Below are 23,473 nucleotides of genomic sequence, written 5' to 3'. Positions count from 1 at the left end.
ACAGCTCCTGGTGTCGGGAACCTCAGCTCCGCTGGGCCTCTCTCTCTCAGCCTGGAGCAGGGCGGCCACGGCTGCTGCTTTTAACTCTGGAAATTTCGCTTGCCGGTGCCCAGTGCCACTGAGGCGAGGAGGGTGTCCATATGGAACTTTTCAGGAATATAGCCCAGGAGGAGGAGCTAGGATTTGGCACCCAGTGGAGAAAGGTGAGTGGGAGAGTAGGGCAGGACTCAGGGGTCCAGGTCTGCTGGGTCAGAGGATAAACCAGAGAGACTCAGCACGTCTTTCTTTGGGGAGGGCGAGGCAGCCATGCTGTCGGGAGGGCCGGAGGCCGAGGGATCCTTGGAGTCGCTGGATGGAGCCCTCCGGCGGAGGCAGACACCAGGGCTGGGTGGGGGCCGAGGGCCCTGGCTCTGGCTCTGGCTCTCTGGGGGTTCTATGGAGATACTGGGCGGACTGAGTTTCTTCTTGGGCCGGCTCCCAGGTCCCCCAAGAGGTTGACCCCTGAGGCTAGAGGGGCCAGGGCCCAGGCGGGGTTGGGAGCCACTGTCCAGGCAGCTGACGGCGATGGAGTGCCTCCTCTGTTCATCCAGCCAGGACGCAGGCCGGCGCGGGCAGCTGCGGGCCTCCACGCTGTAGCACTTCTTCAGGTCCCGTGGGGAAGGGGCTTCCTCCTGGCTGCCCAAAGGCAGGAGTTCTCCTGAAATCCAGCTCAGCTCCGTGTCCAGCTCGAAGCTGCTTCTCATCTCTGATGGGCCCTTGCTCCACGTGGGTTCTGGGCCCAGGCAGGGGGCTGACGGGGGCATGTGCTTCGAGGTCTTGCTCTGGCTGTGGGGATGCGGCTGCGCCCGGGTGCTGGAGCGGGCCCGGAAGGAGGAGGCCCCGGCCGGCAGCGGGGGGGACGCGCTCGCCTCTGACAGCGGGTCGTCCCTGCCGTCCAGGCCCTGAACGTCCAGGGAGTCCGTCCTTATTGCTGCCTGTATGGGGTGGGGCGAGGGCTCAGCCCAGGGGCTTCCTCTCCCCTGTGAACTGTCCCACCTGGCAGGTCAGAGAGCCCCTCCTCCCCCCTCCATGGAGTTGCAGGACCACCCTAGGCGGGGTACCAGTATCTGCTCTTGTTGGGAGATGCGGGTCATACGCGGTCTGACCTCTGTTGTCCACTGTGCCCGCACCCCCCACCCCCCAGCCTGTAGGGATCGCCCTGTGCAGCGCCCAACCCGTGCGATCCCAGAAAGCACTGGGCCAGTTCTGCTCCCCAGCTGTCCCTCACAACACCTCCCAGCCTCTGCACAGGCTACTTCCTTGGCCTTAAATACCCTTCCCAAACGGCAAGCATCCCTCGACTTGATGGGCTCAGGCACCCTGTGGTGGAATTCCCGGCTAGCTTCACCCCAAAGTAAAACGGACGCCTTCCTCCTCCGCTCCCTGCTGCACCACACATGTGAGCACCCCGTGACCTGCTGCTGCAATGACCTGATGGGGTATATGTCTCTGCTATTACACCATGAGCTCCAGAGGGCAGGGGCTGTCTCATTTGTCCATGTCCCCGGTGTCCGGCCGTGGAGGCTGCTCAGCGAATATATGCAGAAGGGATGAGGACGGTGCCTGCTCCCCAAATGTGCCGGATCGAGCAGATCCTCATGTGGCTATCCTCACACATGAGGCACACGTGGCGTGGGCAGTGGCCTTGTCACAGTGGGGGCAGACAAGCCTCACCTGGCTACACGAGCTTCTGCTCTGTGCCCCTGGAGTGTGGGCTCTGGAAGGTAGGCGCCGGGCTCGGCCAAAAGTGGAGGCATCTAAAAGGTGCCCTGTGCCCCTTAGCGAGGTCTAGAAGTACAGAGGATAGGGAGGCAGCTCTGTGCCATGGAAAGGGAGTCCAGAGACCAGGTTCTACCTCCAACCTGACGTGTGTCCCTGGACAACCATGGCCGCCTCTGGTCTCCGGGCCTCCTCGGCGAAACAAAGGAGGGGGTGCAAAGTCCAAGAGGACACAGACCACCTCTGCTTTGCCTGGACCCGTGTCCCTGGTCCCTAGAACTCAGTCCGGCACACCACTGGCACACAATACATGTTTGCTGGGAGCATGACAGTGGCACCCCTGGTCACCACCAACAGCCTCGGATTCCCAGCAGAGAGACCAGCCCCGGTCCGTATCCACCCTCCACACCTGCTCACCTGGCGCCTGAGTGGCCTCTGAGCCAAAGGGGAGCGGCCCGGTGGGGGCAATTTGGGGATGGTGCCCCACGTGGGAGTACCGTGGGGCTGGAGCAGGTGGGGTGCATCTTTGGGAAGCTGCAGGACGTAGCTGGTGTCTGCTGGCTGGGAGTGAACGGACAAGACAGAGCCTGTGAGGGGAGGGGGGAGGGGGAGAGAGAAGAACTGCAGAGTCAATGTGCGGGCTCCCACCAGAGTCCCTCCCGTCCACTCTCCCCACCGGCCTCTACCCTCACCACCCAAGCCCCACCCTGGACTGAAAGCCACTCCCCTCAGGCTGGGGGCTCCCTCAGGCAGGGGCTGGCTGACCCCTTCAGGCTGGGGGCTCCTCAGAGGAAGGAGAGACCTCTTTGTCTGCCTCAGTACCCCTACTTCCCGAGGACAGGGCTGGGCTTAGGCAAGGGCGGATCTCCTGATGTGAGCCGAGCTGGCCTGCCCCCAGCCTTGGTACCTGACTGAGCTTTGGGGAGCCCCCAGCCCCTGTGTCCCAGGGACCCCTCGGCAGTGCTCCCATCCCGGCACATGTAGCTGTCATTGGGCAGAGAGTGCGTTCGGCTGACCCCAGACTTCCTCACAGTCAGCAGATCTGGTCTCAGCATGACGGGCACCTCCTCAGTGTGGGACTCCATCTGCAAAAGGAACAGCGGAGGGAGATGGGAGGAAGAGGGGGCATCCAGGTTGGGTGACTGAGGGAGAGCTTTGGCAACAGAAACCAGAAGCCCACCCCTCCCCACCCCCGGCCAAGGCCCTGGCCCCCGTCCCCTCCCCGGACAAGGTGGTGATGCGATGAGTGTGGTCGGGGAGGAGGGACAGACACATGGATGAGCCCTCCATACACAGGGAGGAAGCGGGTAGGAGGATGCCCTGCCCCCAGAGAACTATTCATACTGCATCATCTTGGGGCTTTTCCACAGGGGACGGCAGGGGGGTGAGGTGTCCAAAGGAGGGAGAGCAGCCCCCAGCCCCCAGCCCGTCAAGCAGTCCAAGAGCTCATTCTCGAGGCCCCCGTGAGAGACTCTGAAGCTGCACAGTGGAGAGTTAAAAGCTAACAACGGCCCCCCATCCCAATCGCTGTGCTGGGGCTTGGGGAGTAGGGGAGGGCCTTCCTGAAGAGCAGGGGACGAGGCGGCCCCGGGACTGCCTGCAGAACAGAGGCCGTTTCACCATCCAATTCCTAAGGCAGCCCCAACACCCAGCACTGGACAAGGGCTGGGTTAACGTGAGCTGAACGACGGATGAACACTAAGAGGACGTCACAGCTGGTTCACCCCCCTCCCCACCTCCCTTTAATTGCACAGTGACTCTGGCAGGTGGTGGGTGAGGCACAAGGCCTGGGTACGACGGACTCAGGTCCTCCCTTAGTGGACAGACCGGGGATGGGAGTGGATTTTTTAAAATCTATTTCAAAGAAAGGCAATAATCAGCCTTTGACCCCAGCTGGAGGGAGACAAGCCTTGTTCCCAAGAGATTTCTCCATCACCCTGTCCGTTCCTGGCTCTCAGAGAGGCTGTAGGTTCCTGTCCCGATGTGGAGCCAGCCGGGTTAAGTAGCCCCAGAAGGCCTGAGGATGGCTGTGTCCGAAAGTAGTCTGGATCCTTCACTTCCTCTCTCAGCCCCAGGCTCCACTTCTGCCAACCGCTTCAAGGCCCCCAGGAACCCCTAAGGTCAAGGCCCTGCCCCAACGGAGCCCTGCTGTGAGGAGGGGTCCCCTGTCCCTCCTTAAGTCCCAAGAGGAGGGGAAGACAGGGAGGAGGGGGCTGCCCACAGGCAGATGGGGACGGGGAGCCAGGCAAGGGTGGAGAAGCTGTCGGAACACAAAGAATCGCCCCAGGACGTGGGGACATACGGGGACAGTGACAGGGGAGATAGGAAAGGCCCCCCAGGTGGAGAAGGGCGTGGTGGTGGCCGCAGAGATGTGGCTCTCACCCACTACGTGGTGGTGAATGGCTCATGTCGGGGCGAGGGGGGAAGCGGAGGTGGGAGGGAGGGGTGCAGGGAGGGGGAGGGCTGGCTTGCAGGGGCTCCAGATACAGAGGCCAACTCTGTGTGCAGACAGGCCCTGGGGTCAGCTGCCTGATAACGCCTCTGTTTTGAGCTCTGTCACTCCTGGGCGTCTGCATTAACCCTTTCACAACTGCTACCCCTGGGCCCTTCCGGGCAAGGCCCCAATGTAATCCTATCGGATTTCTTTGTCCACCGCGGGGAACCTGAAAGACCTAGCGAAGCCTGGAGCACGAAGTGCTGCCTCTGGGTGGGGCTGGTGGCAGAGTGAGAGGAGGGGAGGGACCTGGAGCCCTGCAGCCAGCCCGGCCCCTGGGGAGGCTGGGGGAGCAGTGGGGGGCTGTGTGTATGTACATGGCTCTCCAGGGCACTGAGTAAGAGTGTGTGAGTGTCATCAGGCAAAGAGTCATCCGTCAGAGCTACAGAGCAGGACAGTTCAGACACAATCTCTGACGTCAGAGACACAGCCTCCATCTCAGCTAGAGGGATCTAGACAGGGAGAGAGATGATCAGGCGTAAGAAACCAAGACAGTGCACATTCCCGTGTGTGCACGCACGCACACGCACACGCACACACACGCGCGCGCGTGCGCACACGGAGCCCCTCTTCCCCGGTTCGCAAAGCGTAAGGAGGAAAGGCCTCCTTTCTCTCTCCCCACCCCTTTCCCAAGTAAACTGAGGGCGCCTCCCCTCCCCGCTTCAAACCCCTGCTCTGATCAGAGAGGCTGCGCAGGCAGCAAAGACCAGAGCAAACACTGACAAAGCGAGGAGACACAGAAACCCGTTCTAAAGACGCCCCAGGAAACTTGACAGCCCCTCCCAGGGAGGGCGCGGGGAGCGGGAAGATACCAGAAAAAAAATGAAGAAAGGTCCGCAAAGCGCCTCTCTGCTCCCAGCACAGACAGAGCAGCATGGGGAGGGGTGGTGCTGGGGACAAAGCTGCCAATCTGATGACTGCTTTCTGCCTCTTCTCTCTGCTTCCAAAAGCCTGGCAGAACTCGGCCTGCCCCCAGATTCTGGCGTCTCCCCTCCTGGGCCCTCCTTTGCCTGCCCTCCCCAGCTTAGGTTCTGGGAGATGCTCTCCTCCCGCTGGCCTGAACTGGGCACACTGGGTTGGGCCACCACAGCATCTGGCTGGCTCACCTGGGATCTGCAGCCGGCCTTCAGTGCCTACAGGGCCCTGGGGGAGAGCGGGGCCATGCCTCCCAGATGAGCTGACTGCCTGGTCACCTTCTCAACACCCTCCTCTCCCCCAGCACCCTTCCCCATGAGCTTCCTTCAGGATGGGAGGCCTTGGGAAGGGACTTGCCTTCCCACTGATCATTCTAGGTCATTGCCAGGTTCAGGTCCCTGTAGTCTATCTGAGGCTGAATCCCAGCAAGAGGTCAGGAACCCTAGAGGCAAGGTCCCTTCCTATTGGAGGATCACCGTCCATTTCTTTGATCAGGCTACAGGTGTCCCAGGTGCTGGGAACCTGCTTGCCCGCGCCATCATGCATCATGGCCCGCGGAACACTAGGCTTTCTACCTCCAGCTGATACCTGTCTCCTCGCTTCCACTCTGGGTCTGTTGGGGGCTTTCCTGCAGTCCTTGACCTAGGAGGAGGGTTGGTGGGGTGCACCTCCAAGTGGAGGGGGTCAAAGGCGGCCAGACAGGTCCCAAGAGGAGAAGGAAGAGGACCCCAGAAAGCAGATCACAGTGAAATGGGATTGGGGGAGAAAAGCATGTGGTGCTGTGGGAAGAGGCAGGGCTTGGGGGGGAAGCCAAGTCCTATTTCACACGAGGTCCCCGGAACCCACTCCCAGCTGGAGCCTTCCACCGACTCTCAGGACCAGGTCGGAAGCCACTGGCTATGGATAGCACCCATCATGCCCAGCGGTTTCCTTAGCTTAAAAAGCCACCAAACAGAGGACTGGGGAGGGGGGAGGGCACTGGATACGGAGAAGAAGGAGACTGTGTTCTAAGACATGTCCCTCAGTGGGTCCCCTGGCCACCTGCACTCTCCCCCGAAGGACCTCTCCCCTGGCCCTGGTACCTCACTCCCCCGACCCGCTAAGGTCCCACTGCCAACTTGTCTCCTGCTCCATCCATCTCTTTTCTTCCAGGTTCTTTCTTACAACTGCCCTCTCCAGACCCCTCCTCCAAGTATCCTTCTCCCTCAGAAGCGCAGTCTCAGCATTCCTACCTTCCAACCATGGGTTCCAGAGGTTGATCTCAGCCTGAAGAACACCTGGCTGCCTCCTGCCAGGCCCAAAGCTCAACTGAGGCCCTGAGGCTGTTCTTTCCCCAGACACCCAGTGGGCAGGAAACACCCCCCCACACACACCCATCCCCAGAAGCATGGCACAGCATGGCACAGCCCAGCACAGTCAGGAGAAGGGGCACAGCACAGGCACACAGTAACCTGTGGGTCGGAGCCGCCCAGGCTGCGGGCGGGAGGGAAGGCAGAGGGCGGGCCTCCTGGGCCTGCCAGCTCATCCATCAGCTTCAGCTCCCCCTCCAGGGAGCCCTGGATCAGCAGGGATATGGTGTCAAACAGCTGTCTGTCCTGGGGAGGACCAGCCCATAAGGGGAGCCAGAGAGTCAGGGGCGTGGGGGTCAGAGGAGCAGTAACGGGAAGTGTCATGGCAGGGGATTGAGAAGAGTCAGAGAGAGAGAAAGAGGAGGTCACACGCGTGCACACATGCACACACACGCACACAACAATAACAACAAAGAGACAGAGAAGGAGGAGGGGATGCGGAAGTTGGGGAAGAGAGAGGTGTGGGAGGAGGAAGAAGAGATGGGAGGTGGAACATGAGAAGAGCCCACAGGGGAGAAGGAGAAGGAGAAGGAGAGAGAGGACCAGGGAAAAAGGTTGAGATGGAATCAGGCAGGTTGCAGGGGGGGATGGAAAGAGGTTTGGCAAAATCAGGGCGAGGGTAAGAAGGAAACAGGAAGGAAACAGAAAACAGCCTTGAACCTAAGGGCCAGGAAGGGGAGTCCGGGCCCAACGGGAGGCACCGGGACGGATGAGCCGGCATGTGTGCCAGCAACTTGCCGGGGTGGCCCCACGCTGGGAGTGCAGGCAGCCACCTCTGGGGCTGGGCAGGGGCCTGCTCACCCCTCCACGTGCAGGCAGGGGGGTCAGACGACTCAGGACGAGCCCCAGGGTCTGCTTGCCTCCCGCTCCCTGTACACCACCCAACCACCGAGCCGCTGAGCACCCACGCCAGCGGTCTCCGTCCCACACGCCCTTGAGGCGAAGGGGGTGTTTGCTCACCATGGGGTGCTCCAGGGAGAAGTGGGAGACTGCTTCAGCATGGGCTGCAGCGTGTGGGGCCCCAGGCTTGGGGCTGCCAGGGCTGTCGGGGCCCTCGACCCCAGGCCAGAGGAAGGGGCTGCCCGGTGGCGAGGGGGCCTGTGGGCTGAGCGTCTTCATCTCCAGCTCCAGCTCAGCCTCCAGTTCGGCCTCCTCCTTGGCCTCCTTGTTGCTCTCCTCCAGGTGCTTCATCAGCACGGCAATCACCACGTTGACCAGCACAAACTGGGCTGTCAGCACGAAGGACACGAAGTAGATGGGAGAGATGACCGTGTTGTAGCAGGTGGACTCCTGGTCACAGTCCCGGAGGGTGTCCTGGGGAGGCGGGGTAGAGGGGTGAGGTGGTGAGCACAGCGGACAGAGCCATCCTGGGAAATCAGGTCTCTGGTGTCATGGAGCTTTGCAGGGGGAGCAGGAAGGGCCGCAGGAGGGAGTGACGTGTCCTGGGGGCGGAAGAGCGCTAGACACTGTCCTGGGAAGTGTGGGTCAGAGCATGTCCTGGGGAGAGGGCGTTCCAGAGTGCCCCGGCCTGGGGGACGGAAGGTCACATGCTTTCATTCACATCCAGTTCCTCTTGAGCCCAGAAGTGGGGCTGTCTCCTCGGGGCCCGAGCCAGCCCTGGGAGGGACCTCGCTGCGGTGGGCTCTCACCTTCATAATGCCATTCCAGTTGTCACCCGTGGAGACTCGGAAGAGGGTCAAGAAGGCCATGCCAAAGTTCCGAAAGGTGGCATGGCGGCCCAGGCCCTCACAGGGGTGTGTCTCGTCACACTCTGGAGGGGAAGGGAGGGGGAGAGAGGCCCGAGTTAGTCCCGGAGCCCCTGCGCCTCCAGCCCGGGCTCCTCTGCCCTCCCTACCCCAACTCACCCAAGTCTCCAAAGAGCTCCACGCCCAGAGCTGCAAAGATGAAAAACAACAACATGAAGAGAAGTCCCAGGTTCCCCACCTGGAAAAGAGGAAAAGAAATGGAAAAGGTGCCACTGGATCTCCCAGCCAGCTTCCCTGAGCCCCCTCCCCTTTGGAGAGCACCCTCTCCTTCCCGAGAGGACCCTTCCCACCCACCCCCACCTCCCAGCTACCTGGGGCAGGGCCTGCATCACTGTGTCCAGCAGCGCCCGCATGCCCACAGCCATCTTCAGCAGCTTTAGCACTGCAGGACAGGACAATGTCGTGAGCTGGCCCCTCTGGGTCCCAGGTCACACAGCTGGTGGAGCCAGGGCCAGGCTGCCATGGCTTCACCCCCACCCTCGGCCCGGCCCCCAGCTTTTCCTTTTGGCAGAGGCTGGAAGAAAGGCTCACGGAACCCACACCCACCTCGTCCCTAGCCAGTCAGAGCTGACCCCTGCCGTCTCCCCCTGGGCAGGTCACCCTGGGAGGGTGGCCACGGTGGGCAGGCAGCCGGGCACTGACCTCGGGCAATACGCAACACCCTCATGATGCGGATGATGGTGGGGTTGATGGGCAGTGAGGCGTTGACCTCGATCTCCTCCAGCGTGATGCCCATGATAGACAGCAGCACAATGGCCAGGTCCAGCTGGTTCCACCTGAAAGGCCAGGACACAGCTCTCTGAGGGGGGCACTGCAGAGGAGGGGGCAGTTGTGGCAACACGAGTGGCAGATTCTCAGCCACGGAAAGGAGAGTGGAGGTCAGCCTGTCCAGCCTTTCCATCCTGCAGAGAAGCGGTGGTTTATCTACAGTCACACAGCCAGTTGGTGGCACAGGTAGGGCTAGGACTTTAGCTCGAGGGCCTCTGCTTCTCATTTTTATGCATTTGCTTTTTTATCTAGCATTAATATGGTATTTGCTCTGTGCCAAGCACTATTTGAAAGACTTTACAAATAGGAACTCACAATCTTCACCACTCTATGAGGTAGATACAGCTATTATATCCCATTCTACGGACGAGGAAACGGAGAGCGATTAAGTAACTTAAGTAACTTACCCAAAGTTACCCGCTTCTAAGTGATGGAGCCAGGATTCAGACCTGTCCAGGCAGTCTGGCTCCAGTCTAAGCCACACTGGTTTTCAGCTGTCAGTGTCTGCAGGCTCTGCCTTGCCAAGCTCCCTCCCTTCCCTTCCATCTCCCAGGCCCTGGATATATCCCCACCCCCAGCCCACCATCAGCCCCGGGTAGATCCTGGAGTGGAGTCTGAACCTCCGGAGTCAGGAAAGGTCTTCAGGCACTAGACCCTCCGGGGCATCTCCCCAGGAGAACACACCCTTTCGCCCACTCCCCTACTCCCCTCCCCTGTCTGTTACCTGTCCTGGAAGAACCGTCGAAAGCCAAAGGCCACCAGTTTGAAAACTGACTCCAAGACGAAGATGACAGTGAAGATGTAGTTGCAGATCTTCAGAGCCTCGTCCAGGATCTGGCGGGGATGGAGGCAAGATGCAGGGTCTCTTAAGGCCCAGGGACGATCCTGCCCTGACCCCTCTATCACTCCCAGATCTGGGAGACAGGGTGAGTCTAAGGGGGGCTTTCATCTCTTCCCACCGTGATGGCTGACCACTGGCCACCACTCTAGGGTAGAGTAGGGTTCTCATTCACATGCACGACCCAAACTTCGTGTTGAAGGATCTCTCTCCTTGAGGGTCAGTGAGGAGATCACATGAGAATGTGCTGGAAGGCACAGAATGCTAGAACTGGAAGGGGCCTTTTGCATTATCAATTCAATGTCCCTATTTTACAGATGGGAAAACTGAGACGTGGAAGGCAGCTGACGGAGGCTTATTTGAGAGGTGGCAAGATCACAGGTGAGGTTTGGAGCTGGATGCTCACGAGCATTTAAACTCCAGAAGGGCAGGCACTGGTCTGCCTTCTTTACCCTCAAAGGTCCAGTACATTTAAGGTACTCAGTAAGTATCTACTGGGTGAAGAAACCACGTCCTCTACTTCCTAGCTGTGTGACCTTGATCGAGTCAACTAACCTCTCTGAGCCTCAGTGTCCTCATCTGTAAAACCAAGATGAGACCGATCTTCAGAGGGTCACTGCAAGGGGTACAAGAGGACCCCCTCTAGGGCACCCAGCACTCGCCGGAGGTGCTCTGGCTCAGGCTGGGTTAGATTCACCTGGCAGGCTCATGGCTGGAGGTGGGGTCCAGATGGCCAGTCACTCGCTCCTACCTGGGGCTGCTGGTAGTGCTCCATGGCCATAGTGACCACGTTCAGCCCAATGACACCCGTGATGAAGAGATCCAGGTAGTGGCTGGTACACAGGTGGTGGACGAGGAGCCGGAAGCGGGAGTAGTCCGAGTAGTAGGGTTTGCACTGGGCCTCTGGTGGGGCAGCGGGGCAGGGAGGGGGGAACAGAGCAGCCATCGGGCCCTGCCCCCTGCGTCCCCTCCACCCACAGTCCCTCACAGCCACCAGCCTCTAATGCCAGAAACATTCCAGCGTCATCAGCATCCTCATCCTCCACGCACTGCCCTTTGGGGCAGGGGCAGCTCTCTCAGGGTCACCCCTCCAAGCATTGGTTCTACTGGCTGCAGGTGGGCAAAGACGGGGTCAGGACATGCAGAGCTCCCCACCCCCATTAGACACCAGGTGAGCCCCCTTCCCGAGGCAGCCTCCAAAATCCAGCAGCCCCTTGTAACACCCTCGACTCGATGTCCGGCAGCAAGGCCAGATCAGTAGATGAAAAACAACGGGTCTTATTGGACTCAGAGGAAAAGCTCCATCCACGCAGAGGTGAAGGCTCTTGCTCCCCCACCAAGCTCAGCCTCTCGAGGGGAGCAGTGGAGATTACACGGAGCTGGGATTTGGAGACAAAACCGGACATTGGAAATTGGACGTCTTGTTGGCTGGCTGCACCAACCCACTGAGAGGGCCTCCGGGGGCGGGGTCTGGGCCTCCTGACCCCTCATGTGGGGGAGGGAGGAGGGGCGGCCACAGGGCTCGGCTCCGTCGCACCGGAAGGGCTCACCCAGTTTCTAATGAGGCTGTGCCCAGCCTGCTCCTGGGGGCCAGGGCAGCTTCCCCTGCAGGCTGGGCTGGAAGCACTGTCTGAGATCTGTCAGAGGCATCATATTTCTCTTGTAATGAGTGAGCCACTTAGTTACAAAAATCATGGTGCCAGAAGGTCGACCTACTAAGCAGGCAGAGTGAATCTGGGGGCAGGAGATTGCAGGGGGCCCTTCCTCCACGTGTGAGGAAAGGCCATGCCAAGCTGGGGATACATGTCGTCAGAGGCAGCGGACAGATTGGGTCCCCGGGCAGCCACACAGAAAGAAGAGGCGCCCCGTGGGGAGGCTTGGGGCAGCCTCAGGTCCCAGACAGCCCTTCCCCTCAGGAGGTCTAGGGCGGAAGCCAGCGAGCCAAGGCTGCAGCCTCTGAGGACTGTGCCAGGGGCGGCAGGAAGCTTTGGGCTCAGGCCAGCTTGGTTATAACTGCCCTTTCCCATGCAGGACTATTAACAGAGAGGTAAACCGAGGCAGGGAGCGGCCTGGGTGGGCCCCCCCCAAAGGCCAAAGGAAGGAGAGTACCCAAGAGCTGCCCGTCCAGCCTCACCAGATGCCACGCACCAGCATCAGCCTTGAGGTGTGGATAACCAAGAGGCAGAAAGCCCCAAGTGTTCTGGGGCACCAGCCGGTGCCCTGGGCCATATTTTTGTTTCCAGAGGTGGGCCAGCCAACTGTGGCTTTGTTTGCTCAGGCAGCCCTCCCGGCCCCCAGGAGAATGGGGGTGGAGCGGCTGGGATCAGGGGACAACATGAGGCCACAGGTCATCCACACAGCGATGCTATCGTGGAGGGTGACTGGGCGAGCCAGCCTCTTCCTTCCTTCCTTCAGTACCCACAGAACCAGAGGGCGCTAGTCGCCCAGCGTTGCCTTAGCAGCTGGAACTCTTTCTCTGCATTAATCTCCATAAGTGCGGAAAGCACCCAATCCCATTATGCTAAAATAGGAATGGAGAATTAACTAAAATGTTTGAATACAATTAGGTTAGAAAAAGTGGCTCCTTATTAGCCCCGTTATTAGCTGAGACAATGCAGAGGAGAGGTTGGGAGAGCCCCCGCCTCCCCTGTCACCCCAGTCTGACTGTGTTGGCGGCCCCAGGCCAGACGGAGCCGCTGTCACCACCTCCTGGCCTTGCTCTAGGAGTCTGAGGAACGGCTGGAGGCCCAGAGGGAAGGTGGGGGCAGGACGACTGAAGCGGGGCATCTCTTCACAGCGACCGGCCCCAGGCCCTTGAGGTCTGTACAGAGCCCTTCCACCCTCGGCCTGGACCCCAGGCCAGCAGGTGCCCAGGCTGCCAGACATCCCCCCCTCAGAGCACAGGTCCAAAGAGTACCAGGGCCGACCTGCTAAGCAGCTCCTCGGCCAAACCCTTTGTTTTACAGAGGGAGAGAAGGAGGCCCGTCCAAGAGTGAGTTATCTGCACACTGTGAGGCAGCCACGGAGCCAGGCCCTGAACCCCCAGCCCCAGCCCCTCACCGGCTGCCAGGTGGGTTTAGACACAAAGCCTTGGGGCTTTGGCCCGGAGGGTGCCCTCGAAGAGTGTGCCCAAAGGCTCTCGTTGTTGGGCTCTGGGTGATGCCACTCCCCTTTTGCTCCCGGACCTCGGTTCTACAGGCAAGCACGTGGGCTCAGAGAAGAAATGGAGAACCCCTGGGGGGAGCCTTGGTGGGTGTGCTGCTCAGACAGCCCCAGCTGTAGCCCAGGAGGGGCCTTGACCAGTGGCCGCTGGCATGTCGGCAGCCCTGGCCCCATCTCCCTGCCCCCTACGAGCATGAGCTGCCTTAGATGGAGAAAATACCAGAGTCAGACAGTGGGGAGAAGGGCACCCCTAGGACTGCCCAGCCCCCAGTCCGGGGCGGGAACAGAGGAGAGGTGCAGCAGGGGGTGCAAGGCTGCGAGTGAGAACCACAGGCACCGTGAGTTAGTAGGGGTCCCCGGGAGCACGGGGCACAGCCAGGGCAGAGGGTTCGCAAAGGAAGGTGGTGGGGCTAGGAGGAAGGCAGGGGTCACTCCCAGGGCCACAGGCCCCCATGACAGAGGCCACATTCAGCTGCTATATCCAGGCCTGACCAGTGGGCCCTGATGGGAGGAGAGAGGGTGAGTGGAGGTGGGTGCCACAGGAGGCCGAGGGGAGCAGAGATGGTGCTGGAGGCCGAGTGGTCACTTGGGGCTGTGCCTTGCTTGGCGGCAGCCCCGGTCTCTCCTTCCGCCTGGAAGCTGGGCTGGACCCAGGTGTCTGGCCAGGACCAGTTTCCTGATAATCAGAGGCTCCTCCCTTCTGTCTGTCCCTGGGATCTGGCTGCTCTGCGTCTGCTGGGGGCAGCACAGGGCGGGAGTGGCGCTGGCAGGGAGCGGTGGTGCACGTGTTTGATTCCAGCAGCCCCAGGCTAGAGGGTGTGACTTCATCCCCGTCACACCGCTGGGGAGACTGAGGCACTATCATCGCCAGCCCCCGCGAGCTGATTGGAGATGCAGACGCTCAGGTCCTACCCTGGACCACACTCTGTGAGAATCTCTAAGGTGGGGCTCAGTGGGGAATCTGTGTTGTAAGATGTCCTCTGGGTGATTCTTCGGCACGGTGAAATTTGAAAAGCTCTAGTGTGGACCACACAGAACACGAGGTTTGGGAAAGAGGGATATGGGGTGATTTGAGCCCTTGTTTGGGGTCTCTGAGTCTTCATTACCAGCTGGAAGGGTAAGACACTGTTGTAACCAGTGTACTACCTGCCTGTGCCAACAGGGGCATGGCAGAATATCCCCAGAAGGGGTGTGTGTGTGCAGTGTGAGAGGAAAGAGAGTGTGTAGCATTAAGTGGGTATGTCAGGGGACGGTCTGGGGGGCCATGGGAATCTGCACGTGTTGATTCCTGGGGGAGAAGCCTCTGTGGGCCAGCCCCGTGGTATTTTGGCATGAGTGTGTACGTGTAGACCCGTCAGCCTACAGACCAGGTGAACCCGTAAGGGAAAAGCTGAAGGCCACGTCCCCTCACCCTCCTCTCATGATCTAACACATCAGGGACTCACAGTACAGCCTGACTCTGAGACGTGGGGCCCAGGCAATGCAGACACAAAGCAGCTGGAGCCTCCTGAGCCCACAGACGGTCTCTCAATGCCAGACATTGTAGCTCAGCACCGTGGGGACAGGAGATATCGACCCACCCAGGGCCTCAGGGGTGGCCTCTCAAATGGCAGCTCAGGGGGTCCCCTTTGATCAGGCAGCCCAGCACCCACAGGGCAGCGTCTGCTGGAGTCAGGCTCCTGGGAGGATGCAGAAAAGTGGAGAAAGGTACAGCCCAGGGTTCCCAGCCTGGAGTCCCAATCCCTCAGCAGCCTGAGGAGGCAGCCACGTGGGGGTCCTTAGGTTCTTCTCAATATTTCTAAAAGCTTAAAAGAAATCATATGCCTGTGCTAAGACCCCACAAGCTAATTTAATGGCAAAATGGTCTTTCTTTGTTATCGTTCAGTGCGAAAGCTTCTGCAGCTCAGAAGCTCTGATTAGCAATTAGATGTGCCGTTGATGAGTAAAAACAGTGAAACAAAGTCATTATTGAAGTGCTCTCAACTTCAAAGACCGTCTTTTAAAATGTGGGGTCTGTCAGAGGAGATGACAAGGGGGGCCCATGGGGATGAACAGGTTGGGAACCGCTGGGTGGAGACATCAGAGGGTGTCACGAGGCCCCACAACTCTGTCACAGATTCTCAAGACCTCTGAACCTCTGTCTGGGGGCTGTGTTGGGAGAGCGGGGGCCAAAGGACCAGGGGAGGGCAGGCAGAACCAGGAGGGCCTTCCCAGGGACACGGCTCTCAAAGAGAATGACCCAGCTCACTCCCAAACCTTTGGCTTTTGGGGGGGAAGCTTGTGGCTAACTCAGGCCTTTGATTCCTAAGTCCTGCTGTTCGTAGCGATGACGTGGCCACTGCAATTACTTGACTATTAATGAGTCTGTTCAATTATTCATCGTTACATCTTTAAAACAAATCCTCTCCCTCTCTCCTCCTCTTATCCTGCTCGCTTGGATCAAAGTATCCCCTTCAGACAAAAGGAGGCAGGAGAGTTTGCCGCTCTAATAATCGAACAGTGTGACCTGGGGGGAGGCGGCAGGGGGCTGGGAGCTCGGGCCTCGGAAGCCTGGCCAGACAAGGAGGGTCCACCAAGAGAAGCTGGATGGAGGGGTGCGCTAAGGCCCTCACCTCCTGTCCAGCTAGCACAGGCCTACGGGGTGCCATGGAGCCCGGCACCCGAGGGACCCTTGGCCCTCACCCTGAGAGGACAGAATCAGTGAGCCATGGAGAGGGAGCTCAGAGGCTGCCGGCACGCACGAGGCGGCCCGACTGCCCGGGCCACACCCTGGAACCCGCAACCCCAGACGCAGTACCTGGCGCCGCGCTGGCTGAGCTGCCGGAAGCAATTACATCGTCCAGCATTAGATCTAAAAGAACGAAACACGACATCGGTCACTGGCCGGACCAGGTGGGCTGGGCAGGGCCCCCTCAGCAGCTTGCTCCCCCCGGGCTCTGACCCTCACCCTTCCTGTGAATAGGGCGTGTTGAGCAAGGGTGGCTTGTCCCGAGTGCCAGCCCCAAACTCGGGCACAGGGCACCTGAGGAAGCTGAGCCATTCGGCCAGCTCATCAGGGTCACAGGGGCAGGGAGTCGGAGGCATGGGGAGGGGAGGAAGCCTGTCCTCAGAACAGATCTCCACTCCTACCCGCACTGCGGCCTCAGCAGCACCTGAGAAGCCTGCAGACCCCGGAAGGGGAGCCAGCTGGTCAGGCAGGGCCACGGGTGCCTCCTGCCAAAAGAGTTCCATCTGCAGATGTCCTGCTGAGAGGGCAGACTGCAAGGAGGGGCGGCGTGGGAGCATGGCTGCTGGGGGCAGTGCGCCTGCTCAGCCTCAGCCGTCCACAGGGAGCCAAGATGGGGCCCCTAGCCCAGATCTGCTGCCCAGAGGCCAGTGTCCCCGCCCCGTCCGCTGGAGCAGCCCCGCCTCTCACAGGGAGCGTGGGCTCTGTGCCACCCAACCTCCCCCACAACCCCCTACAGCCCTCCCCTCGCTTCAGGTGCCCTCACAGGTAGCAGGAGATAGAGCCAGGGGCTGAGGGGGGCACCGCAGCCCCCCACCCTCTTGGTAGTACTCACATTTCAACAAACCAAAGGGAAAACTCAGAGCACCTCATGGATCTTATCGGCATAAGAAAGACGGTTGTGAAAGGGTAGAGAGAGGAGGGGAAACCCACAGACCAAACAGAGGCAGACACACAAAGGCCTTGAGAAACCCACACATAAAGACACTTAGAGAGACGTGGGCAGTGACTGAGAGAGTCACACAGATTGTCGAGTACCAGACAGACAGGCAGGAGTCCTGCAGACGGGGAGGGGAGCCAAGTGCAGACACATCTGCAGACACACGGGGAGACAACAGGGCCCGCACGCCTGTCACCCCTCGTGTCCTCCCCGGAATCTGGGTGCCTTTCGCTCAGCCTCGGCCCGCCCATTGGCATGAGAGTGTAAGGAGGGAGGGGGTGGGGGCCTCACCCGGCCAATGGCAAGAGATGTTGGAGATCGAAGGTGAGGGGCTGAAGGGTCTAAGTCCAGAGCGTCATGACCTTAGAGTTCCTGTGACCTCAGACCGTCCCTGAGCTGAGGGAGTATTTTTGTACCGCTTGGCAAAAAAAGGACAGTCAGGAAGCCAGGGAGTTTTGCTGGAGATAGGGAGGAAGGAGGGGTCTGGGGTTTGCTCACGCCACGGTCCATCTGTAGGTTCTGCTGAGGTCTTGCCCAGCAGCTACAGACACTGGGTTGCCACAGGCTGAAGATGCTTGCTCGCCAACACTGGGGCAGGCAAGGCTGGCACTTGGGCCAAGCCTGGGGTCAATGGGCACTGGCACGGGGCAATGCAGCAGGATTTTCATCCCATGAGGCTCCTCTCCGAGTCGAGCTGGGAGGGACCGTGCATCACCTCCCACCTGGCGTCGTCTGGGGAGCACGATGCTGAGACCGGGAGCCCCGCAGAGGGGTAGCTCCCCTGCCCTCACAGGGCTGAACTGGTCTGCTTCATGCAGGCTCTAGAGGCTGACATGCTCTCGAGGGGAAGGGGGAGGGGAAGGGGTGGGAGCATCTTCTCCCTGCCCCAGCCCCAGCCCCTAGCCCCTAGCCCCCTACAGTCGCAAGGCCAAGGTCAAGTACGACTCAGAGAGATGTGGAAAGACTACCGACCAGCCATCTGCTTCTCCTTACTCCTTCTCTTTTTCTCCAATCTCCGTAGACGCTTCTCCTCCCGCCGCCGGGCCTCCTCCTCCTCCTGGTGCTGCCGACACTTGTGGAAGTTCTCCACCACCACGCCCACGAACATGTTCAGGACAAAGAAGGCCACGATGAGCAGGAACGAGATGAAGTACAGCAGCATCCAGGGGTTGTGGTTCATGATGGGCTGGGGGGGAGCAGGAAGGGCAAAGTGGAGACATTAGCCCAAGGGTAAGTGTCACAGGTGCCGCCCTACAGCCTGCGCTCCTTAAGACAGGGCCTGCACACTCAGTTACGCAGACCCAGCGGGTGAGGTCAAGGAATGATGTGGGTTTGGTGTTAGGCAGTAGGGAAAGGTGGGGACTGTGGCAAAATATAGAGAGTGGATGTTCTATCCAAAAGGGGCGGCTGCTTCTTTGATTCAGCTGACTCCTGCCTTTCAGGAATTCAAGCCCAGTGTGTCCAGATCTTTGGACTTCTCCTGAGCAGGCCCAAATCCAGATTTTCATGTAAAATTGGTCAATTTTTAACTGCTTACCACGAATTCAAAAAATTTTAAATATGTTGCAAGCCAATAAAGCATGACCGGATTTGCCTGCAGGCCACCAGTTACAGCCTCTGCGGTAAGAGGTGATGCCCCTTGGATGGCATTTTTCCAACCTGCCTCGCTGTCTTTCTGTCCAAGCCTGCGCCCACCACACCCGGAGTTGGCCCACGGTGAGTGACCCGAGCGCAAAAATGGATCCTGCCCACCTCAGCCCTACCTGCTGGTCCACACCGACAGCATCCAGCCCATCATACATGATATCCACCCAGCCGTCCTTAGAGGCCAGCACGAACAGGGACATCAGGGCCTGCGGGGGCGGGGGGGAGGAAAGGACCACTTGAAACCTAGGATGCATGGCCAAGCCACCCACCACTTCCACCCAAAGCACCTCCTGGCAGTAGCTCGGGGGACCCTAGGCCTTCAGGGTCACACTCCAGGCCCCGGGAGAGCTCTCTTTCCCAAGGCTCCTTGGCTGCTCTGAAGCCAGAAGAGCCGTGGGAGATGACCTCAGCCAGGTAGAGCAAGGGGCCCCAGAGTCCTGGAAACCCAGAAACCAAAACCAGGGTGGGGCAGGGAAATAAACCAGCAAAACTGAGCGAGCTATTTCATTTTCTACATTTCTGTTTCTGTGAATGTGGAGTGAGAAAAAGAATCATCCTGACGATATGCCTACACCTTGCACCGCGCTAGACAAATACACACGTCATCTCACTGTACCCTCACTACTCCCCTCCAAGGAGATCCCATTAGGACCCATTCACTAGCCGATGAAACAGAGGCGGGCCAGTTGCCCTGCATGGATCTGTGTCCTCCCCAGACTCCTGCCACCACTCCCACCTCCACCTTGGAGCCTGGGGCTCACCTGGCCGAGGTTGTCAAAGTTGTACTTGTGCCGGACCCACCGGTAACTGGCCTCAGCACAGTCAGACTTGTTAGTGATGTTCCTGGTGTCCTCGCCCTGGCACACGAAGAACTTCCCTTTGAAGAGCTGAACACACACATACCCGGAGACAGAGAGAAGTGAGCTGTGAGCACAGGAAGCCCAGACCAGCCCTGGGGCTTAAGAGCTCTGGGCACACCCTGGGTGAGGGCCAGGTGCTCGGTCAAGTCAGAGGAACACTGACAGGAGCCTCCCCTGCAGGCACCCCTTTCTCGGGGCTCCTTGGAGCAGAGGCCTTGGAGAGGAAGGAAAGGTCCTTGGGGAGGGCACTGGGAAAGGGTGGAAGGAGGGGAACCGCCATTCACTTTCTACAAAGGGGGAGGCCCGTCATTCTCCAAGTGGGGTCCCTGGACCAGCAGCATCAGCATCATCTGGGAATGTGCTCAAAAATACAAATTCTCAGGACCACCCCAAACCCAGTGAGTCAGACACTCTAGGGGAGGGCCGAGGGATCTGGATTAATGGTGGGGGTGGGCTAGGTATTATGGACCCCACTTAACAGATGAGGAAAACTGAGGCTCAGAGAAGTAAATTCACTCATTAAGGTCATACAACCAGTAGGTGGTGGAAAGGGGGCTCGAGCTCAGGTCTTTCCAGCTGGAAATCTCACCCTCACTCCAGCACAGACCAGGCTATGACTGTGGGGAAGGGATTTGAGGGACAGGAGGACCAGGGGGTCTAAGTAGGCCAAAAGTAAGGGAAGGGGAAGGGGCACCGGGTGTGCAGAGAGGCACCACGCAGCCCTGGCAAACGTACACCAGACCGGTCTCCAGAGCCAGAGAATTCGAGGAAACACAAGAATACCCCGTCCCCAGGGCAGAGTGGATACCCCAAGAAGCCAAAGGAAGGGATAGGGATGGGGGTAGCCACCCAGGAGCTCCCTCTGGCCCAACAGCAGCCATCTACGCTGCAGCTGAAACATCTGGAGCCTGGGGCGAGGCGGGGTGCTCCGGGAGAGCAGGACGGAGGGGCTCCCCTGGCTCCCGGACGCGCCGGCTGAATCCTGCAGGCAGCTCCCTTTCTTTTTCCTCCAAAGCCAAGTTCCCTCCCTGGGACAGAGGCCAAGTTTCCCCGGCAGCCCCCACTTCCTGCCTCGTCTGGGGTCTGCACCCGCCTGCCTGCCAGCTCGCTGCTAACCTGGCCCAGCTGCCTGGGCCCTGGATCCCCAGGCCTGGCCTGCAGCCCACCCGCTCCAGCAGGGAAGGAAGGGAGGGGATCCCTGAGCAGACTGTGGGCCGAGGCCAGCGCCTGCGCTTGGAGTGGCGCGTGAGAGGGCAGAGCGGCAGCCTGCGTGGGCACTGGCCAGAGCCCGAGGCCCTCTCCCCGTGGTGGCCTCTTCCAGGCTCCCAGTTTTCTCCAGAATGCCCAGGAGGCAAAGGGGCCTGAGGCCTCGGGCTTCGAGGGAAGCATCCCTATTTATGCTTTTCTGGGATAAAGGTGGCGGCAGCCCCTGGAGCCGCAGCATCCCAGGGCCAAGAGGAAGGCCAAGTCCTCAGGGTTCTGCTGACAGCTGGCCCCAGACCCCCACAAACCTGCACCCCCAGGATGCCAAAAATGATGAAGAAGGCACAGCAGATGACCACGATGTTGCCGATGGGCTTCAGCGAGGACATCAGCGTCTCCACCACCAGCTTCAGCCCCTGCGCCCGGCTGATCACCCTGCGGAGGGAGGGGGGAGGTGAGAGGGGCTCCCGGCCCCGTGCCCTAGCTTGCCACTCCCCCCCATCCTGGGCTCTAGTGCAGGGAAGAGGTTGACACTCTGGGCTCACAGTACAGACACCCCCCACCCCACCCCGAGACCTCCACCTCCACTGCCAGGCTGTCAGAGGATTACCTGATGGGGCTGGGGCGCTGATTCAACCCAGGGACGCAGTGTGTTGTGGGGATGGGGAGATAAACTCGTGCGGAGCACATAGAGGGCAGGCAGGGGCGGAAGGGGTGGGAGGTGGATCATCACAGCCAGGAAAACCCGCGCTGGTCCGTCAGTATCCACCCCGTTCGCGTCCCCACCCACGGAATTCCCGACTCTGGGTGGGGGTCGGGGTGACTGCCTTCTTGGTGAGATCCCCGGCTACCAGTGTTACCGGGTGGGTAGTCCCTGGGACGGGGGGTGCGGTGGGAAGAGGGGGGGCAGGAAACAAAGTGTGTCAGTTCATGGGGAGGGCCAGTGTCACCCCTGAGGGCACCACCCTAGGGAGAGCTGCAGCTGAAGGATGTGAGGGCCCTGCCTGTGGCCACTGGTGCTGTGCCCTGCAGGAGTGTGTCACGTGGCGGGGGTCACTGAGGGGGGCCCGTGGAGGGAGACTGCTGGGGCCGCAGTTAAGCCCAGCGAGAAGCGGTGTCTGGGGTGGGGGACAGGGCTCCCTGCGGGGTCACAGGCAGGAAGCAGGGGCAGGTGGGGTGCTGGCCGTGGGGGTGTGCCTGCCCAGGGCACCTGAGCGGGCGCAGGGTTCGCAGCAGCCGCAGCACCCTCAGCATGCCCAGGATCTTGGTGCCGCTGTCGGAGACCATGGACACCAGGATGTCGATGATGGAGATGAGCACCAGCAGCCCATCCAGCACGTTCCAGCTGCTGCGCAGGTAGGCCTGCTCCCCGAAGCACCAGCCCAGCGCCACCACCTGAGGACGCCCGTGCGTCACCGGCACTGCCACCTCCCTGCAGTCAGTCCCCAGCCCTGCCCTCCATTTGTGACCCAGGCTCTCCACCCCCACCGAGCGCCAGATGGCTCCAAACCAACGCCGACCCCACATCACCTTCACTGTCATCTCAGCCAGAAAGACCGCGGTGAAGATGTAATTGGAGAGGGTCAGGAAGATGCGTTCCTGTAAGAGAGAGCAGGCAGGTGTTGCCACGGGGAGCCCCTCCTCGGGCCATGTCTGCTCTGCACACGGAAGCCAGGAGCTGCCTCCAATGTCTGACTCAGAACAAACCCCCCCAACTCTCCCAGCAAAGCAGACCATCTCCTTCCTGCTCTCCCACCCCCCCCCCCGCTCAGACACACACACACACGCACACGCACGCACGCACGCACGCGCGCGCGCGGAGCCAGCGTCGAGCCCCCTGACTCACTTGCAGCTCTGGCCACAGTCCCACTCTTGCCCCTGAGCAGAACCGCCCCCCCACTACCTCCCCGAGCGGCCTTGAGGGGAAAGTGCTGCCCACCGCAGCGCTGTCATCTGAGCCCCACGTCTCAGGCCCTATTCACCAATTCCTTTCTTAAAACTGGAGCAGGATTTAGCTTCATCTCTTGACGCCCCAGCCTACTCCCCTCTGCTCCACGTACTTGCTTCCCTGCCGTGTGCCCCAGAAAAGGAGCCGCAGGGCAAGCTGGGGGCCTGAGGACAGGCTGTGCATCCCCAGGCACCATATTTATGCCAGGCATAGGGTGAAGCAGGGCAGGAAGGAAGGGGACCCAATCCCCTGGTATCTGTGGGCAGATTCCATCGCTGGGCGGCCAAGAGAGGGGTATAGAGAGCTGGAGAGGCGGGAGGCGAAGTGTGAGTGTCAGAGGGAGTGAGAAGCAGCGGAAGGGGAGAGGGAGAAGCACACACGTGACACAGCTAGGGATGGAGGGGCTGAGTGGGAAGCTGGGGGAGAGACGTGGCCACAGTGAGCTCTGAGGCAGGGCCCTGGGCCGGAGGCAGACGGGGGGGCCAGTGTGGGGGTCCCCAGTGCTGTGCTCTCTCACCTCCTCCTAGGCTGGCCCTCCACTCCCCAGGCTCCCGTCACCACCACCACCCCACCACGCTGGCCTGACTGGAGCCCACCCTAATGGAAAACAGAAGCCCCAGCAATGTCGAACACTGAACAATGTTATGCGCGGCAGCAAGGAGGGGCGGAGACCACCTCCAAGGGGCGGCAGAGCCCCCCACCCTTCTAGGACCTGGATCACTGTGGGGCGACAGGCTGTGATGCCAGGCTGGGGAGAGACAGCTCCCAGGGCCGGCTGGGCCCATCCTGAAGAGGTCAGGCCCGGGGGAGTATGTCCAGATACGCCGGCCCATGGCCTCGCCTCTCCTTTCGAGGAGGACTGGCAGGTTCACGGCCAAGCAGAAGTGACCAGGGCTCCTCCAAATGCCCCTGAAACCCTACTTGTCTGTGGCCTGGCTGTACCCTGAGGAGCAAAGGGCAGCTTCCCTCCTCGACGCGGCGCCACCAATGGGGCAGGTTGGGCAGGATGCCTCCCCGTCAGTCACCAGGTCCTGGAGACCCTCTGCCACTCAGCCCGGCCAGGGCCAGTCTCACTGTTGGCCTCACCATGACACTCACTG

General features: G+C 60.4%; 1 protein-coding gene across 30 annotated transcripts in view; it reads right to left on the bottom strand.

The window, feature by feature from the left end:
• The window catches only part of CACNA1G (calcium voltage-gated channel subunit alpha1 G), a gene marked incomplete at its 5' end in the record, with an annotated part of 61,755 nt that continues 38,282 nt past the window's right edge, over nucleotides 1-23,473 (bottom strand). For 3 of the 30 annotated variants that reach the window (XM_081218396.1, XM_081218398.1, XM_081218407.1), the window contains 17 exons: nucleotides 1-974; nucleotides 2,176-2,345; nucleotides 2,666-2,843; nucleotides 7,477-7,830; nucleotides 8,166-8,287; nucleotides 8,382-8,460; nucleotides 8,594-8,664; nucleotides 8,925-9,058; nucleotides 9,775-9,884; nucleotides 10,640-10,791; nucleotides 15,848-15,901; nucleotides 17,709-17,901; nucleotides 18,479-18,568; nucleotides 19,124-19,249; nucleotides 20,734-20,860; nucleotides 21,636-21,820; nucleotides 21,956-22,024. In XM_081218396.1, the coding sequence (XP_081074522.1) occupies nucleotides 228-974; nucleotides 2,176-2,345; nucleotides 2,666-2,843; nucleotides 7,477-7,830; nucleotides 8,166-8,287; nucleotides 8,382-8,460; nucleotides 8,594-8,664; nucleotides 8,925-9,058; nucleotides 9,775-9,884; nucleotides 10,640-10,791; nucleotides 15,848-15,901; nucleotides 17,709-17,901; nucleotides 18,479-18,568; nucleotides 19,124-19,249; nucleotides 20,734-20,860; nucleotides 21,636-21,820; nucleotides 21,956-22,024 (2,961 nt within the window). In that variant the 3' untranslated portion in view covers nucleotides 1-227. Of the gene's footprint in view, nucleotides 975-2,175; nucleotides 2,346-2,665; nucleotides 2,844-4,569; nucleotides 4,705-6,618; nucleotides 6,763-7,476; nucleotides 7,831-8,165; nucleotides 8,288-8,381; nucleotides 8,461-8,593; nucleotides 8,665-8,924; nucleotides 9,059-9,774; nucleotides 9,885-10,639; nucleotides 10,792-15,847; nucleotides 15,902-17,687; nucleotides 17,902-18,478; nucleotides 18,569-19,123; nucleotides 19,250-20,733; nucleotides 20,861-21,635; nucleotides 21,821-21,955; nucleotides 22,025-23,473 lie in introns of all 30 variants that reach the window. The other 27 variants (XM_081218406.1, XM_081218417.1, XM_081218424.1 and 24 more) reach the window with 20 other exon arrangements.

The sequence above is a fragment of the Mesoplodon bidens genome (genome assembly GCF_964165515.1).
Source record: "Mesoplodon bidens genome assembly, chromosome: 19".
Taxonomy (NCBI): Eukaryota; Metazoa; Chordata; class Mammalia; order Artiodactyla; family Ziphiidae; genus Mesoplodon; species Mesoplodon bidens.
This window is presented reverse-complemented; position numbering and strand designations above follow the sequence as displayed.